This window comes from Salmo salar, chromosome 05, assembly GCF_965601325.2.
Source record: "Salmo salar chromosome 05, fSalSal1, whole genome shotgun sequence".
In the NCBI taxonomy this organism is placed as follows: Eukaryota; Metazoa; Chordata; class Actinopteri; order Salmoniformes; family Salmonidae; genus Salmo; species Salmo salar.
The window spans coordinates 24,051,608-24,070,623 of record NC_138295.1 but is presented as its reverse complement, the minus strand read 5'-3'; the positions used below and the strand labels follow the sequence as shown (position 1 = coordinate 24,070,623).

The 19,016-nt window shown below is 44.2% G+C and overlaps 1 protein-coding gene across 5 annotated transcripts in view; it reads right to left on the bottom strand.

Moving 5' to 3' along the window:
- The window catches only part of diaph2 (diaphanous-related formin 2), a 754,395-nt gene that overhangs the window by 160,080 nt on the left and 575,299 nt on the right, over positions 1 to 19,016 (bottom strand). For all 5 annotated transcript variants that reach the window (XM_082975098.1, XM_082975097.1, XM_082975100.1 and 2 more), the window contains one exon: positions 15,754 to 15,877. In XM_082975098.1, coding sequence (XP_082831224.1) covers positions 15,754 to 15,877 — 124 coding nt within the window. The remainder of the gene's footprint in view (positions 1 to 15,753; positions 15,878 to 19,016) is intronic.

Sequence of the window (19,016 nt, the reverse complement as noted above, 5' to 3'; positions counted from 1 at the left end):
TGTGTAGAATACGATATAAAGCAATAACAAATTCGAGGCAAGCAGTAACTGTGATTGTCCTAAACCTATCGAGCGACACGAGGGAACAGGAGCAGTTGCATTGATCACAGGCTAATGATAGAGCAGACAATTATTGCCCTAGCGTATTTATAGACCCAGGGAGAAAGGTTCAGAGAGACACACTAAAAAGTTGCCCTCCTATTCCTGTTTGTTTGGCCAGTTCAGTTCAATCACCTTACTTAGAGTCGAAGTGTTCACAATACAAAGGCCCTCCGAACCAAAGGGGTAGGGAAATGTCACAAAGCAGGATAAATGAGTCAGCTAGCTAACCTTTGTAAGTATTCTAAAATACCTTTGAATTAAAATAATTCATGATAAAAGATAAGCTTGAAATGGGCTTGGTGCAACTGACTCGATACTCCTAACAATCCATAATCAAATTTCACTTTCCTAATCAACCAAACAATCAAGCGCTATAGCTCAGTGTTTATTAAAGTTATTGATTCCGGTTTGTAATAAACCTCTTCAGAATGGTGAACTGAATGCTAAGATGTCTCTCTACCCTGGGGTGAGCATCTACAACACTGTACCAGGTGTTTGTGGTTTGTGACAAGACAACAAATAAGACAACTGACCTTTACTGAGATTGATTTGAGATTGGGTGACGTTTTGATGACGTCAAGCTCTTCCTACCACAATTAATGACGGCCAATCAAAACTATCTAGATATCAAGAATGACATAGCAAATATAGCAATATATAGCAATAGCAAATATAGCAATAAGTCAGCTTTACCGTACAAACACGTTGATGACAAGGACAGGGACGTGGGACTTAAGGGTACCTGTGCACAACATGTCACTGGGTTAAAGAATGATACTTTTCACCTGATATACTGTGTCAGTACTGACAACTCTGTCTTGGGGGTTGACTGACAGTGGAAAAACAACTAAGCCATTTGAAATGCGTAGGCAAGAAAACAAAGGTTGTCAGAGAGAAAGAGAGCTGGTGGGGGGGTGGAGGAGAGGGGGAGGAAAAAGTTCTCCCTCTCCATGAGTCTGTCCTGAAGACACACCATCGCGCTGCCTTCCCCCACGGTGGCACACTCTGACAGGATAAGGCGGCGGGACTGCCTCCTGTTGCCGCTTTCCTCCCTCTGCGTGATTGATGAGCCTCATTTTGCCAATTAATGGAAGACACCCCCGTTGATTACCATCAGATTGCCGTTTGTAACTGTTAGTGTTCCTGGCTGTCACAGATTCATTTTAATTAGAAAGCTCAATTTTGATCTGACTTATTTTTTTTTGTCATCTCTCGCGTCGACTTTGATAAGCCGGGGCTCTGAGTGTACTGTATGTAACCTGGGTGTCATTCAGCAGGGTTCCATTTGGGGAACGATGCAGTTAGAAAAGTCATGAAATCCTTGACTCTACATGTCAGATAGCGGCGTCTGTTGTAGCTACATAATACCTTTCTATCTGAATGTCTCACAACATGCCCTACTGAATGCACTTGGCTTGGCTTTGGCTCGGTTGTCTCTGCTCTTTCATAATTGCATTTATCCAAAGGCGCGCTAAGACAGTTGAAGACCAAATCCTGTCTTAGGAGTCAAGTCTGAAGTCGACAATATATCTCAAAATCAATTAGTAACTTGGTGGTAATTAGTAGACTTGATTTGCATAATGAACCTCCTAATTGGTTTAAAGCACGCAAACGCACTCAATAAATCTGGCTAATAGTATGCCAATGCACATATATGAATGGGCAGGAAGGGAGACGACAACCCAAAGCCATATGTGGATTGTGGAGACACTGATCCTACAGCGCTGTCAGGATCAGAGGACTGAGAGTCACGGATAGCAGTAGAACGTTAGGCTACAACTGGCTATAACGGAGCCAAGGCAGAAATCAGAACGGGCTAGTATTCCCTAGACACTGTCAGCAGGAAAATAATAACAAACATATGTGGGGAAATGTTTGGGTATTCATTCGATTTACATTTTACAGCAGACTTTCATCTAGACAGCTACAGGGACACGACTAATGATACGCAGGGCCTTTTAATCAAGGAGCCCTGCCCAGTGGTACTTATTTGCAATAAAGCACAATAAATGGCGCCACTGGTGAATATATCGCTGTCTGCCGTGGAATAAATGTTCAGCCATCACCTCAGTATATCACCCACCAGCGTTAAGTACACTTCCACTTCTCATTTTACACATAACCTGTGCATCAGCAGAGGTATTAGCTGGTTATCATAATTTCCCGAAGTGAGTTGTAACAATGCATAATGACATGTTAAAGTTACACTGCCATTCAACGTGCCATTTGTTTATCGTCAGTTTCCTGAGACACATTCCCAGCCGTTAAACCTAGCATACATCTCAAATTCTCAACTGACGGGGTGTCATGTGCTGAAACAAACAGTAAAAAACAATGTCTCTCTTCAAGAAGACAAACACTGCCAATCGAGGTTTCCCCTCCCCATTGGCATTTGATAGAATAATTTGCCTACAATGGTGCCAATTCAATAGAGAGGGGGTACGGAATTTCATTAAAACATCAAATGAAAGTGAAATTATGAGGCAAGACGGTGGGAGAGTGAGAAGGCTGAGAGCGAGCGAGACAGAGAGAGAGAAAGAGATGAGTTAGTGTCTCTACAGAAGGATTAGTACTGCAACAACAAGTGCTGAGGGGCTTTGCATCAAACCCAGGAGCCCATGACAAATGGGTCCGACTGTGCTCTGTCTATTGCCCAGCGTGAAGACCTTTTGGGGGTGGGGGGTAATGAGGTGCAGACTGGAGCCGGCTGGCTACTTGGTATCAGGTAATGTGTAAATACAAAATATAGTCAGGTACTAAAATACAACTTATCTAGTTCAACCCTTGACCATGTAGGACAGACATGCATTTCCAATCCCGCTCGACGACATCCAGCTGTTTGTGTGAGGGCATCCTAGGACATGGTAGGGCCATGCAGGACGGGATCCCTATGGAGAAGCGCCAGGCTTGGAGGTCTATCCCTCCGGGACCCCTGACTGGCAGGCAGGGAACTGAGGCTTGATCAGAGGGAATATGACAGGGGAGTCACCCAGGAGGAAGGAGAGGTTAAACCTGGGTCAGTCTACTGGAGCCTTACCCCCCACCCCTTTCTCTGGCTCTCCATCCATCCCTAGGGAGCCAGAAGGCCAGGCAGCCTGTCAGCTAACTCTACTGACTAATGGACCTGCCACATCAGCCCCGGTGTCGCAGCCTAACAAGACACTGATTGGAGAATTTCTGGGGAATTCACTCGCATAATGACACGGCACATTGAGACGTCCTGGCGTCTGGGGCCATGAAGGCAGGCAGCTAACAAGGAGACTCATCTAAGGAGTGACAAAATAGGGTTGGCTGTTGATAATAAGAGAAACATGTGTCCTCTATGTGAATGTGTCAGTTCGGTTGGAGTGGAATACACTGTGGACGTGTGTGTGTGTAATGTGTGATATGTGTGTGTGATATGTGATGTGTGTGTGTGGTGTGTGTGTGAGTGAATGAACTTCACCCATCCACCTACGGAAACTAAGAAAGTAACTTAGAAAGACTAGAAAAACAGTTCTTAGAAAAACATCAGTATCTGAGTGAGTTTCCTATAACACTGAGATTAATTGCATTGATCCTGACAATAAAATAGTAACATTGTTTTATGGGTCTTGGTAGAACTATGAGTATGATCGCTACAGATGATTTTTGTTTAAAGTTCAAAGTGCATTTGTGATTTGTGTAGAATATACTTTATGTCCAAATGTACATTTTATCAACTCAATGTGTGGCTGAGTTCAGTTCTAAACTCTAAACCACTCCCACCGCAAAGAATTAAGACACCGTTACATTCATTCATTATCAATGGGAAGTAATGTTGTGTTAAATACCATTCTCATCACTACAATACAAATACAGCCGTCATCTCCCCAATTCATGGGCGTTTATTGTTGGGTGGCATTGTTATTCAAAATGGGATTTGAAGAAGCAGTCATCGAGCTTCCCTTCTCTCATTCAGACACGTATTCTCCACCAAGCCACACATCAATGCAATCCAAGATAATTGTTATATTAGCATTCTGAAAAATCATAGCACACAAAACACATGGCCTTGGATGCCATTTCCAAGGAAACATTGGTGGACGACAGCAACATAATCACATGCGCAAGCTAATCCGTTTAGTGTTTCCCTGCCCCTATTTATGACGATCATTATTAGAATGCAATTATTCTTGCCATTTTTGGCAGATGTTGTTCATTCGATCTACACTTATTAAAGCGTATTATGTAACTTTTTGGGTGACCCGACCAAATATACATAGAAAAGTGAGTTTTAAAGTTATGTAATTCTCATTGAAAGCAGGTCTAAGAAGCGGTAGATCTGTTCTATATGCACTATTTCTATGCCTCCCGTTCTTAAGTTTTGTTTTTGCTTTTTTGACATTCAGTTTAGTACACCAGCTTCAAACAGCTGAAAATACAATATTTTTGGTTATGGAAAACATATTTCACAGCAGTTTAGATGGTAAAACGATTCTCGACACTATACTTGCTTGTTTTGTCACATACTATGAAATTAGGCAAACTATTAGAATTTTAACAACCAGGAAATGGCGGAGCGATTTCTGCATAATGCACCTTTAAAGTTGCTTAATTAAAATCGTAACGTCTCCTGTGAAACAGCAAGATGGCTGCCTCTATAGTGTCTATGTTGAGACAATACTAAGTACAGACACTTGCCTACCAGTAACCGGATAGCCACAGAGGGGTAACGAGATATGTTTTTTATTTTTGTTAACTGTCATTTTCCCCCACTCTTCTAATTATTTACTTTGGTTTGAGTTTCTGCTTAATTAAAAAGCTCCAGCGCTTATCTGTGCTGCAAGTATGAATTAATTGGCCACAACATTTACAGTGAATTTCATTAATAAAGGAGAGTGCTTACAGAAAGAGCACGATGGTGAGGTAAACATTGAACTGAAAATGCCACCACAATCTGTTGACCTGGTTTCCTTCTATGAGGAAGTACAAACGTCAACAAATTAGCCGGATTATAAGGGCATATTACATTTTGGTAATGAAACACATTAGATCTAATTATCATCCATAATGGCAAAGGTATATTTGTCAAGTTTCCATCTCGACAGCGTAGCTAAATCTTTACAGGTGACTTACCCATGAGGTCATTTAATACCAGTCATCCTTTGTTTACGAATTAGTACGAATTTAAGCAACAACATCATCTTAGTTATAAAAGTGAGTATAGCTCCCAGTTAATCAATAGCACTCTTAGTTATAAAAGGAAATGCAGCTAGCAGTGGTACATTAGACTGTAAGTGTCAACTGTTAATAATACAGAATGACCACTGGTGTTGTCTACTCTGAAAACCCAAAGACTCATTTGGCATTGAATTTAACTGAATTACTCCATTACAATACTGTTAGTGGTCCTCTTGGTTTGAAGCGGTAAAGTCCTGAGTCTGTGCCCTGATTGCAGTACTGTATATTGACTGACACCCCCCCCCCACCAAACAAACATATAACGTCCTTTCACACTGACGAACAACAGAGGGTGCTACCTGCGTAAATGCATCTGTCAATGCACAAGTCATGTGGGTGGTATGACAGTGTAGACCTGGGGCAAGGGGAGAGGGAATCTGTGTTTGTGTGTGTGAGTGTGTGTGTGTGTGGGCTGAGTCTGTCTGGGGTTACTGAGTTAATGTTACACAGTCACACAATGTGTATGGCGTTGTGTGGGCGAGCGGTTTTCTGATGTCAACGTTGTGAACAGAGAGCCCCATGGTGGCATTGAAATTGCCATTATACTGTATCTATGGAAATTTGAATGCACAGAGATACCGTGACGAGATCCTGAGGCCCATTGTCTTTCCCTTCATCCGCCGCCATCACCACGTTTCAGCATGATAACACAAACCCCCATGTCGCAAGGATCTGTACACAATTCCTGGAAGCTGAAAATGTCCCAGTTCTTCCATGGCCTGCATACTCACCAGACATGTCACCCATTGAGCATGTTTGGGATGCTCTGGATTGACGTGTATGACAGCATGTTGCAGTTTCTGCCAATATCCAGCAACTTTGTACAGCCATTGAAGAGGAGTGGGACAACATTCCACAGGCCACAATCAACAGCCTGACCAACTCTATGCAAAGTGTCGCACCAGATACTAACTGATTTTCTGATCCACGCCCCTATATTTTTATTTTAAGGTACACTACCGGTCAAATCTAAATATATTTTATATTTGAGATTCTTTAAATAGCCACCCTTTGTCTTGATGACATCTTTGCACACTCCTGGCATCCTCTAAACCAGCTTCATGAGGTAGTCACCTGGAATGCATTTCAATTAACAGGTGTGCCTTCTTATTAAGTTCATTTGTAGAATGTCTTTCCTTCTTAATGTGTTTGAGCCAATCAGTTGTGTTGTGACAAGGTAGGGGGGTATACAGAAGATAGTCTTTTACCAAATAGGGCTAAGTCCATATTATGGCAAGAACAGAGCAAGGAAGCAAAGAAAAACAACAGTCCATCATTACTTAAGGTCAGTCAATACGGAACATTTCAAGAACTTTGAACGTTTCTTCAAGTGCAGTCGCAATGATGAAACTGGCTCTCATGAGGACTGTCAAAGGAAAGGAAGACCCAGAGTTACCTCTGCTGCAGAGGATAAGTTCATTAGAGTTACCAGCCTCAGAAATTGCAGCCCAAATAAATGCTTTACAGAGTTCAAGTAACAGACATCTCAACATTAACTGTTCAGAGGAGAGTGTGTGAATCAGGCCTTCATGGGCAAATTGCAGCAAAGAAACCACTGCTAAAGGACACCAATAAGAAGAAGAGACTTGCTTTGGCCATGAAGCACGAGCAATGGACATTAGACCAGTGGAAAGTTGTCCTTTGGTCTGGAGTCCAAATTGGAGACTTTTGGTTCCAACCGCTGTGCCTTTGTGAGACGTGGTGTGGGTGAACGGATGATCTCCGCATGTGTATTTCCCATCGTGAAGCATGGAGGAGGAGGTGTGATGGTGTGGGGGTGCTTTACTGGTGATATTGTCTGTGATTTATTTAGAATTCAAGGCACACTTAACCAGCATTGTTACCACAGCATTCTGCAGCGATATGCCATCCCATCAGGTTTGGGTTTAGTGGGACTATCATTTGTTTTTCAACAGGACAGTGACCCAACACACCTTCAGGCTGTGTAAGGGCTATTTGACCAAGAAGGAGAGTGATGGAGTGCTGCATCAGATGACCTGACCTACACAATCCCCCGACCTGAAACCAAATTGAGATGGTTTGGGATGAGTTGGACCGCAGAGTAAAGGAAAAGCAGCCAACAAGTGCTCAGAATATGTGGGAAATCCATTAAGACTGTTTGAAAAGCATTCCAGGTGAAGCTGGTTGAGAGAATGCCAAGAATGTGCAAAGCTGTCATCAAGGCAAAGGGTGGCTATTTGAAGAATCTCAAATATAAAATATATTTTGATTTGTTTAACACTTTTTTGGTTACTACATGATTCCATATGTGTTATTTCATAGTTTTGATGTCTTCACTATTATTCTACAATATATAAAATAGTAAAAATAAAGAAAAGTCCTTGAATGAGTAGGTGTTCTAAAAATGTTGACCACCGTCATCAACAAAACATAAAATGATGGAATTTCTTGTGGAATAATGGTGTTGCATCCCTCCAATCGAGTTCTAGACTTTATTTTTGCAGTTGCATCCCTCCAATACATGGTTGTAGGTATAATGAGGGAGGTAATACATTAATTTCCTTTCTTTGTGTATATAACATTCTATGATGGGAAGACAATGCAATTTAACTGTTCGCATGTTCTGCTATTTAAATCAGTTGGCAAAAACACATTAAACACTATTATACTTGTGAGGAGTTACTGTAGCCAAGAAGTGATAGTTTTAGCTGTAAACATACGAGCGCATAGCTAATGTATTGAGTTATCGCCCCACGTGATCAGAGCACAGCTACAGGTCTTAATGTGTCAGGGGCTTTAAAAATGACACCAGCTGAGTTCAACTTCTCGGGTCCCTAGGAAGCCGAAAGGTTAAGCTAACTATCAGCTGGCTGAATTATGGAGTCGAGTACCGCGGCGGGAGATCTATTAAGACAGGGGCCGCCTATCCATCAACGCTCGGTCCGGCCTCTCATCGTCTCAGCGACCCACCTATCTCCCGTTAACATCCCAGTATCCACGGTATCCACGCTATCCACAGTCCCAATAGGCTGTCCCTTCCCCAGGGTCCTATTTCGTCATATCCACCAGTCATAGATCTGTACTGGGGGTCTGGGATCACCCAAGCCTCTCCAGTGAATTAGGGGCCCCCAGGGGCCAATGCCTCTATTCCCAGCCTTAGTGGGCTCTCCTAAATCTGATAGAGATCACTAAACTGCTGAACAAACACCCTATTCAGTCATTTGCATACATTACAGTAATGGAAGGAGAAAAATGTTTCAATAAAGCTAAATGAAGTACCTCCGCTGGGCTGTTTGTGATGCCAACAAGTATAAGGAATGGGTTCAGGCTGTCTTCTTTAGTAGATAACGACTGTAGATATGAACTGGTAAATGCAGCAGTTTGAAAGCTGACTCCGGCAAGTGAATTCATTTATTTGAGGAATTCGTTATGCCTTCCGAAAGTATTCAGACCCCTTGACTTTTTTCACATTTTGTTAGGTTATAGCCTTATTCTAAAACGTATTAAATCATTTTTTCCCCCTCATCAATCTACGCTCAATAATCCATATTGACAAAGCAAAAACAGGTTTTTAAACATTTTTGCTAATAAAAAATAAATAAATACCACATTTACATAAATATTCAGACCCTTTACTCAGTACTTTGTTGAAGCACCTTTGGCAGCAATTACAGCCTCAAGTCTTCTTGGGTATGACGCTATAAGCTTGGCAGACCTGTATTTGGGGAGTTTCTCACATTCTTCTCTGCAGATCATCTCAAGCTCTGTCAGGTTGGATGGGGAGAATTGCTGCACAGCTATTTTCAGGTCTCTCCAGAGATGTTCGATCGGGTTCAACTCCGGGATATGGCTGAGCCACTCAAGGACATTCAGAGACTTGTCCCAAAGCCACTTTCGTGTTGTATTGGCCCTGTGCTCAGGGTTGCTGTCCTGTTGGAAGGTGACCCTTCGCCCCAGTCTGAGGTCCTGAGTGCTCTGGAGCAGGTTTTCATCAAGGATCTCTCTGTCCCTAGCTCCATTCATCTTTGCCTCGATCCTGACTAGTCTCCAAGTCCCTACCGCTGAAAAACATCCCCACAGCATGATGCTGCCACCACCAAACCTGGATGGTGCCAGGTTTCCTCCAGATGTGACGCTTGGCATTCAAAGAGTTCAATCTTGGTTTCATCAGACCAGAGAATCTTGTTTCTCATGGTCTGAGAGTCTTTAGGTGCCTTTTGGCAAACTCCACGTGGGCTGTCAGGTGCCTTTTACTGAGGAGTGGCTTCCGTCTGGCCACTCTACCATAAAGGCCTGATTGGTGGAGTGCTGCAGAGATGGTTGTCCTTCTGGAAGGTTCCCCCATCTCCACAAAGGAACTCTGGAGCTCTGTCAGTGTGACCGTCGGGTTCTTGGTCACCTCCGTGACCAAGGGCCTTCTTCCCCGATTGTTCAGTTTGGCCGGGTGGCCAGCTCTAGGAAGAGTCTTGGTGATTCCAAACTTCTTCTATTTAAGAATGATGGAGACCACCGTGCTCTTGGGGACCTTCAATGCCGTAGACATTTTCTGGTACCCTTCCCCAGATCTGTGCTTCAACACAATCCTGTCTCGAAGCTCTACGGACAATTCCTTCGACCTCATGGCTTGGTTTTTCCTCTGACATGCACTGTCAACGGTGGGACCTTATATAGACAGGTATGTGCCTTTCCAAATCATGTCCAATCAATTGAATTTACCACAGGCGGACTCCAATCAAGTTGTAGAAACATCAAGGATGATCAATGGAAACAGGATACACCTGAGCTCAATTTCGAGTCTCATAGCAAAGGGTCTGCACACTTATGTAAAAAAGGTATTTCTGTTTTTTATTTTTAATACAGTTAAACATTTTTTTGAAAAACTTGTTTTAGCTTTGTGGGGTATTGTGTGTTGATTGCTGAGTAAAAAGAAAAGTACATCCATTTTAGAATAAGGCTGTAACGTAACAAAATGTGGAAAAAATCAAGGGGTCTGAATACTTTCCGAAGGCACTACATATATAGACATTCTAATTGAAATTGCAAGAAGTCAAATTGAGTTCTATCTCATAAAAGCCATCACAAAGCCACCTTCAATTAATTAGAAACATTTAACATAATTGTATTCATTATAAAAACCTGAAGAGGTAATTAAAGTTGTGCTGTTTTAAGACATTTATTGTTACCTTTTAAAACCTAACTAGGAAACAACTAGTCTGGCTGATGGGCAACCCACGTGACTACACAGTGAGCTGTGCGTCAAGGACGTGGAGAGGCTGGTATTAGCAAGACTAGGCAACACCTGCAAGTCTTCGAAAAAAGGCCAAAGAGACTCTGTCAAACACAAGCACACACACACACACATATACGCACAAACACGCACACACACGCACTTCCTCATTCATCAATGTGCTCTACAGTGAAAACTTTTTACAGGGTTGCTCAACCATCAAATGCATGACTTTAGCTGATGCTTCGTTGTTGTTGTTTCATCTGTCATGTTTCAAGGCATCAGCGTCCTTTAATCCCAGTAGGAAGTTTAAAAAGGTATGTCAGACTTATCTTTACAAAAGGAAATGTCAAACCAAAAACATATGGCAGGGAATATTTCAAACTGTCAGTTTCACACACCCTAAACTGTGTTACACCGATTACGGTTATCTAAGCCAAAGGCAAAATAAAATATAGCACTAAAAACCTGGGAAATCAAGCATTGTCTCTTTCATCTCTTTTTCACTTCCCTCTGTTACCTTTGGGCACAACTATAGTTCTGATATATGCACACACACACACACACACTCCAATACACACTCTACACACCACACATTATTATTATTTAGTTGTACTGTTTTGTGTGTGTCTCTAATATTATATACAGTATGTCTGTATGTTAATGTTTTAAATGTACGTAAATTGTAAAGTGTTCTTGTCTGTAATGTCTTCTTCGTTATGTGTCGGACCCAAGAAAGACTAGCTGTCGCCAAATCACAAATCATAATCAAAAGAGCACAGAAATAATGTTCTGCTTGTGAAAGCTTTTCACAATGCTACTGTTCACGTTAACTTTAAGGTCCAAAGAGAATAGAAGATAGGAAGATGATTCAAGGCAAAACCAACTTACATCCTTTCACAGTTCAACATCATCAATCAATCAATTGTATTCATAAAGCCAAAAGTGCTTATACAGAAACCCTGCCTAAAACCCAAAACAGCAAGCAATGCAGCTGTAGAAGCACGAATGGTACGGAAAAAGCTGAAGGGGCGTGAATCATTCAAAACACCTGGAGAAGTGTGTTCAGAGTGGATGCTACAGTACAAAGAAATTCAAGTCCGAACACAAAGCATATTTTATTTAGAAAACTTGCGAATTACCCTTGATGCCTAATCATGTGAATTGATTCGAGCAGGGTCACAGAAGAGCCATGTTTAGCAAACACCTTGTTATTTTGACTAGCAGATGAACTGCATTACTTCATTACCAAGAAAAAGGTCACACGCAGGTCAAACCCACTCTAGTGAGTGAGAGAAAGAGAGGTGATTGCTAATGGGGAGAGACAAAGTCACAGAGAGAGGTGATTGCTAACAGGGAGAGACAGAGACACAGAGAGAGGTGATTGCTAACGGGGAGAGACAGAGACGCAGAGAGAGGTGATTGCGAGCAGGGAGATACAAAGACACAGAGAGAGGTGATTGCTAACGGGGAGAGACAGAGACGCAGAGAGAGGTGATTGCTAACGGGGAGAAACAGAGACACAGAGAGGGGTGTTTACTAACGGGGAGAGACAGAGACACAGACAGCATGAGAGAGGTCTGATAGACACCGATACGCTCTCCAGGTGTTTACTAACGAGGAGAGACAGAGACACAGACAGCCTGAGAGAAGTGATTGTGAACAGGGAGAGACAGAGACGCAGAGAGAGGTGATTGCTATCGGGGAGAGACAGACACACAGAGACAGGTGTTTACTAATGAGGAGAGACAGAGACGCAGAGAGAGGTGATTGCTAACGGGGAGAGACAGAGACGCAGAGAGAGGTGATTGCTAACGGGGAGAGACAGAGACACAGAGAGAGGTGATTGCTAACGGGGAGAGACAGAGACACAGAGACAGGTGTTTACTAATGAGGAGAGACAGAGACGCAGAGAGAGGTGATTGCTAACGGGGAGAGACAGAGACGCAGAGAGAGGTGATTGCTAACGGGGAGAGACAGAGACGCAGAGAGAGGTGATTGCTAACGGGGAGAGACAGAGACGCAGAGAGAGGTGATTGCTAACGGGGAGAGACAGAGACACAGAGACAGGTGTTTACTAACGAGGAAAGACGGAGACACAGAGACAGGTGTTTACTAACGAGGAGAGACAGAGACACAGACAGCATGAGAGAAGTGATTGCGAACAGGGAGAGACAGAGACACAGAGAGAGGTGTTTACTAACGGGGAGAGACAGAGACACATAGAGAGGTGATTGCTAACGGGGAGAGACAGAGACGCAGAGAGGGGTGTTTCCTAATGAGGAGAGACAGACACAGACAGCATGAGAGAGGTCTGATAGACACCGATACGCTCTCCAGGTATTTACTAACGAGGAGAGACAGAGACACAGAGAGAGGTGATTGCTAACGGGGAGAGACAAAGACACAGAGAGAGGTGATTGCTAACGGGGAGAGACAGAGACACAGAGACAGGTGTTTACTAACGAGGAAAGACGGAGACACAGAGACAGGTGTTTACTAACGAGGAGAGACAGAGACACAGACAGCATGAGAGAAGTGATTGCGAACAGGGAGACAGAGACACAGAGAGAGGTGTTTACTAACGAGGAAAGACGGAGACAGAGACAGCATGAGAGAGGTGATTGCGAACGGGGAGATACAAAGACACAGAGAGAGGTGATTGCTAACGGGGAGAGACAGAGACGCAGAGAGAGGTGATTGCTAACGGGGAGAGACAAAGACGCAGAGAGAGGTGATTGCAAACGGGGAGAGACAAAGACGCAGAGAGAGGTGATTGCTAACGGGGAGAGACAGAGACGCAGAGAGAGGTGATTGCTAACGGGGAGAGACAAAGACGCAGAGAGAGGTGATTGCTAACGGGGAGAGACAGAGACGCAGAGAGAGATGATTGCTAACGGGGAGAGACAGAGACACAGAGAGAGGTGATTGCTAACGGGGAGAGACAGAGACACAGAGAGAGGTGATTGCAAACGGGGAAAGACAAAGACACAGAGAGAGGTGTTAACTAACGGGAAGAGACCCAGAGAGAGGTGATTGCAAACGGGGAGAGACAGAGACACAGACAGCATGAGAGAGGTGATTGCTAACAGGGAGACGCAGAGAGACGTGATTGCTATCGGGGAGAGAGAGAGACACAGAGAGGGGATTGCTAACTGGGAGAGACAGAGATGCAGAGAGAGGTGATTACTAACGGGGAGAGACAGACACAGACAGCATGAGAGAGGTCTGATAGACACCGATACGCTCCCCACCTTACCACTTGAATCACCTCGACTCCCCTCATCGATCGTGGGCGCCATAAAGGGACAGTAAAACATCTTTCTGGCATTCTTTAGTAAGGTAAGAATGCCTACTCTGTCACGCGCAAAGGAGTGAGTGCAGCTGTGTCACCCTTAACCTGGTTGAACACAGAGTGGAAGAAGGTTGGAAGGCTACAAAATGGAGGTAAGAAAACCATTTTAAATGTTTGTCTTTGCTTTTTTCACAATGAGGCATTAACTAAAATTGGTTCGGCCAAATACGATTGAGGCTCCATTTCAGCTCTGATGCCAGATCAGGTGAGACGGGACACGATTCAGACAGTGAGGGGGAGCACTACTCCAGTATATATGCAGCTCTCCATTTCCTCTCAGTCAAGCCGACATCCTCCATGGAGTCCCAGAATCGATACAGACATCAGGGGCCCTGAGCTGCCTTTCCTCCCTGTCTTGGTTCAAAGCTGCAGGGGAGGTTTTTGCCGAAGCCTCTATTTTTTAAAGATATAAAATGTACACAGATTAAGTGCCAATCTTTGCCTAGGAGCAGATTTCTGATGTGTTAGGCAGCTATTACTCTTATGTCAGCTAAAAGCTAAAAAAATTAAATGCAAGCTAACAAAGAGCTCAAATTAAGGTTAAACACTTTCTTAAAGGGATTCTCCGGAAATTGTGTGTACTTTTTAGCCAGTAGTTTTGAAAGTAGCGCTCAAGGGGTCCCTGAAACTTGTGCAGATATGTGCACCACTTTGCTCTCTCTCTCTGCTCTGGTGTGGTGTGGGTGCATCATGTGCACCTTGCTAGCTGTCACACATATAGCAAGGGGCTGAAGCTCATGGTCAAATTGTTAGGGGGCTGGCCCATGTGCGGGCCAGCACAGCTTCCAGTAAAACAGTTGCTTTCAAACTAAGGATTTGCTGGCTAATTTAGGATATAAAGTAAATCTGGTCATAGATTATGCATGTATGAACTACACATTGACACATCCAGCCCAAAGTGGGAGGTTTAAAAAATACTTAGTAGCAGCTAAAGTTCGGGAACATGTCTTCAAGTGTGAGTGTTGAACATATGGAATGCCTCCTGAATTGATGAATTACCCTTGAATGATTCTTGCTTTCCCTTATTAAATGTGGTAACGCACACCTAAAGACAGGTAGCCTAGTGGTTAGAGTGTCAAGGTAAAAATCTGTCGTTCTGCCCCTGAACAAGGTAGGCCGTCATTGTAAATAAGAATTTGTTCTTAACTGACTTGCTTAGATAAATAAGGGTTCCATTTTTTTTTTTAAACAGAGGAATGCTGTCTGTTTTAATACAAATATATTGATAGGAGGTATCATAGCCCCTAGCTATTGACATCCGAGTTGGTTTCAACCAATGAGACCAATATATACTGTAGTGTCTGTACTGTAGGTGCCAGATTACTAGACAAACCTATTCTGCCGAGGCTCCTTCCTCCTTAAAATGGAGTCTGAGAAGTGCTCAGGCATCACTAATTTGATTCGAGAGCCGAACCGCTTGAGTTTAAGTGAAAGCACTCTGTTATCAAAACGAGAGAAGAGCCGCACAAGGTGATAGTCCACAGAAAGTCTATGTGGAGAGGCCTGTGGCTGGTTGGGAGATGAAATCAGGAGGTGGGCGATAAGTCCGCGTGGGGGAACGAGCCCTCATTAGAGACCCCGAGGGGAGGCAGTGGTGGAGCAGCGGTAAAAATAGCTCAAGGCCTGAACTCTCTCTGGGGAACGTTGGGTAGAGGAGGAGGAGATCTGATAAACATCTCACTAGTGGGAAGGCAACCATATCCATTCCTTTAAGCCCACGGGTGCCACAAGCCACACTTATGGCCGTTAACTACTCTTTCCTGCCCGGGAGAACACAAGCACAGCACAGTCTCTCTGGTGGACAATCCACAGGCGGCAAATGGCCAAAACATGTCTACTTTCTACTTCAGCGATACGTTCATTTAAGACAATGTGAGAAATCAATAAAAAGCATGAAAAGGATATGGATAATTTTTCCACAAACTTATCCTTTTCGTCGTCCGTCTTTGGGAAGTTCTCAATGTCATTTTCTAGCCTCTGGATGTGTCGCTCCATGGTGCTGAGACTGCTCTTCAGGATCTCGGCAGAAACTGGAGAAAGATGGAGACGTCATTAATATTAATAAACAATATAAATGAAAATAATTTCCACTACACTGCATATGAACTGAATCTCTCTAAATATGAATATCTCTTTGATATACACTGCTCAAAAAAATAAAGGGAACACTTAAACAACACAATGTAACTCCAAGTCAATCACACTTCTGTGAAATCAAACTGTCCACTTAGGAAGCAACACTGATTGACAATAAATTTCACATGCTGTTGTGCAAATGGAATAGACAACAGGTGGAAATTATAGGCAATTAGCAAGACATCCCCAATAAAGGAGTGGTTCTGCAGGTGGTGACCACAGACCACTTCTCAGTTCCTATGCTTCCTGGCTGATGTTTTGGTCACTTTTGAATGCTGGCGGTGCTTTCACTCTAGTGGTAGCATGAGATGAGGTCTACAACCCACACAAGTGGCTCAGGTAGTGCAGCTCATCCAGGATGGCACATCAATGCGAGCTGTGGCAAGAAGGTTTGCTGTGTCTGTCAGCGTAGTGTCCAGAGCATGGAGGCGCTACCAGGAGACAGGCCAGTACATCAGGAGACGTGGAGGAGGCCGTAGGAGGGCAACAACCCAGCAGCAGGACCGCTACCTCTGCCTTTGTGCAAGGAGGAGCAGGAGAAGCACTGCCAGAGCCCTGCAAAATGACCTCTAGCAGGCCACAAATGTGCATGTGTCTGCTCAAACGGTCAGAAACAGACTCCATGAGGGTGGTATGAGGGCCCGACGTCCACAGGTGGGGGTTGTGTTTACAGCACAACACCGTGCAGGACGTTTGGCATTTGCCAGAGAACACCAAGATTGGCAAATTCGCCACTGGCGCCCTGTGCTCTTCACAGATGAAAGCAGGTTCACACTGAGCACATGTGACAGACGTGACAGAGACTGGAGACGCCGTGGAGAACGTTCTGCTGCCTGCAACATCCTCCAGCATGACCGGTTTGGCGGTGGGTCAGTCATGGTGTGGGGTGGCATTTCTTTGGGGGGGAGCACAGCCCTCCATGTGCTCGCCAGAGGTAGCCTGACTGCCATTAGGTACCGAGATGAGATCCTCAGACCCCTTGTGAGACCATATGCTGGTGCGGTTGGCCCTGGGTTCCTCCTAATGCAAGACAATGCTAGACCTCATGTGGCTGGAGTGTGTCAGCAGTTCCTGCAAGAGGAAGGCATTGATGCTATGGACTGGCCCGCCCATTCCCCAGACCTGAATCCAATTGAGCACATCTGGGACATCATGTCTCACTCCATCCACCAACAGACTGTCCAGGAGTTGGCGGATGCTTTAGTCCAGGTCTGGGAGGAGATCCCTCAGGAGAACATCCGCCACCTCATCAGGAGCATGCCCAGGCATTGTAGGGAGGTCATACAGGCACGTGGAGGCCACACACACTACTGAGCCTCATTTTGACTTGTTTTAAGGACATTACATCAAAGTTGGGTCAGCCTGTAGTGTGGTTTTCCACTTTAATTCTGAGTGTGACTCCAAATCCAGACCTCCATGGGTTGATAAACTGGATTTTCATTGATTATTTTTGTGTGATTTTGTTGTCAGCACATTCAACTAGGTAAAGAAGAAAGTATTTAAGATTATTTCATTCATTCAGATCTAGGATGTGTTATTTTAGTGTTCCCTTTATTTTTTGGAGCAGTGTAAATTGTTCCAATCAGTGTTGTTTGATGAGGATAGGCTGAGGTTAAATTAAGGTTAGGCTGAGGTTAGGATTTGATCACTCCATATATTTCTTCCTGAGTTTGATCACTCCATAATCTTGGTCTTGTCTCAGCACTACAATCTGTGTGGCCTGGAAGGCGAGTGTGTGTGTTTGATAGAGGGGCTGGAGCTCGTTAATCAGTCTGTAACCACTGTAAACAAAGTTCCTTTGGACTCTTACTATTCAGATCAAACCTTTCAAGTGGGGACTTCAAAGACTTGTGAGTGTCTTAAGGGATCAGACAGGACAGGAGCGTAGTAACGTGTCATGTTAGGCCTGCAGTATGGGCTTTAGTGTTATTGATACAAACAAACTTCTATGACTCCACAGTGTGTGAACTGGTAGCAGGCAAAGATATGCGTCAATGCTCCGGCCACTGACTGATGTCAGCAAAAAAAGGACCTGTCTTTCAAACATAATTCGTAAAAATACAAATAACTTCACAGATCTTCATTGTAAAGGGTTTAAACACTGTTTCCCATGCTTGTTCAATGAACCATAAACAATTAATGAACATGCACCTGTGGAACGGTCGTTAAGACACTAACAGCTTACAGACGGTGGGCAATTAAGGTCACAGTTATGAAAACTTAGGACACTAAAGAGGCCTTTCTATTGACTCTGAAAAACAACAAACGAAAGATGCCCAGGATCCCTGTTAATCTGTGTGAACGTGCCTTAGGCATGCTGCAAGGAGGCATGAGGACTGCAGATGTGGCCAGGGCAATAAATTGCAATGTCCGTACTGAGAGACGCTTAAGAAAGCGCTACATGGAGACAGACTGGACAGCTGATCATCCTCGCAGTGGCAGACCATGTGTAACAACACCTGCATAGGATCGGTACATCCGAACATCACAACTGCGGGACAGGATGGCAACAACAACTGCCCGAGTTACACCAGGAACGCACAATCCCTCCATCAGTGCTCAGACTGTCCGCAATAGGCTGAGAGAGGCTAGACTGAGGGCTCGTAGGGCTGTTGTAAGGCAGGTCCTCACCAGACATCACCGGCAACAACATCGCCTATGGGCACAAACCCACCATCGCTGGACCAGACAGGACTGGCAAAACGTGCTCTTCACTGACGAGTCACGGTTTTGTCTCACCAGGAGTGATGGTCGGATTCGCGTTTATCGTTGAAGAAATTAGCGTTATACCGAGGCCTGTACTCTGGAGCGGGATCGATTTGGAGGTGGAGGGTCCGTCATGGTCTGGGGCGGTGTGTCACAGCATCATCGGACTGAGCTTGTTGTCATTGCAGGCAATCTCAACGCTGTGCGTTACAGGGAAGACATCCTCCTCCCTCATGTGGTACCCTTCCTGCAGGCTCATCCTGACATGACCCTCCAGCATGACAATACCACCAGTCATACTGCTCATTCTGTGCGTGATTTCCTGGG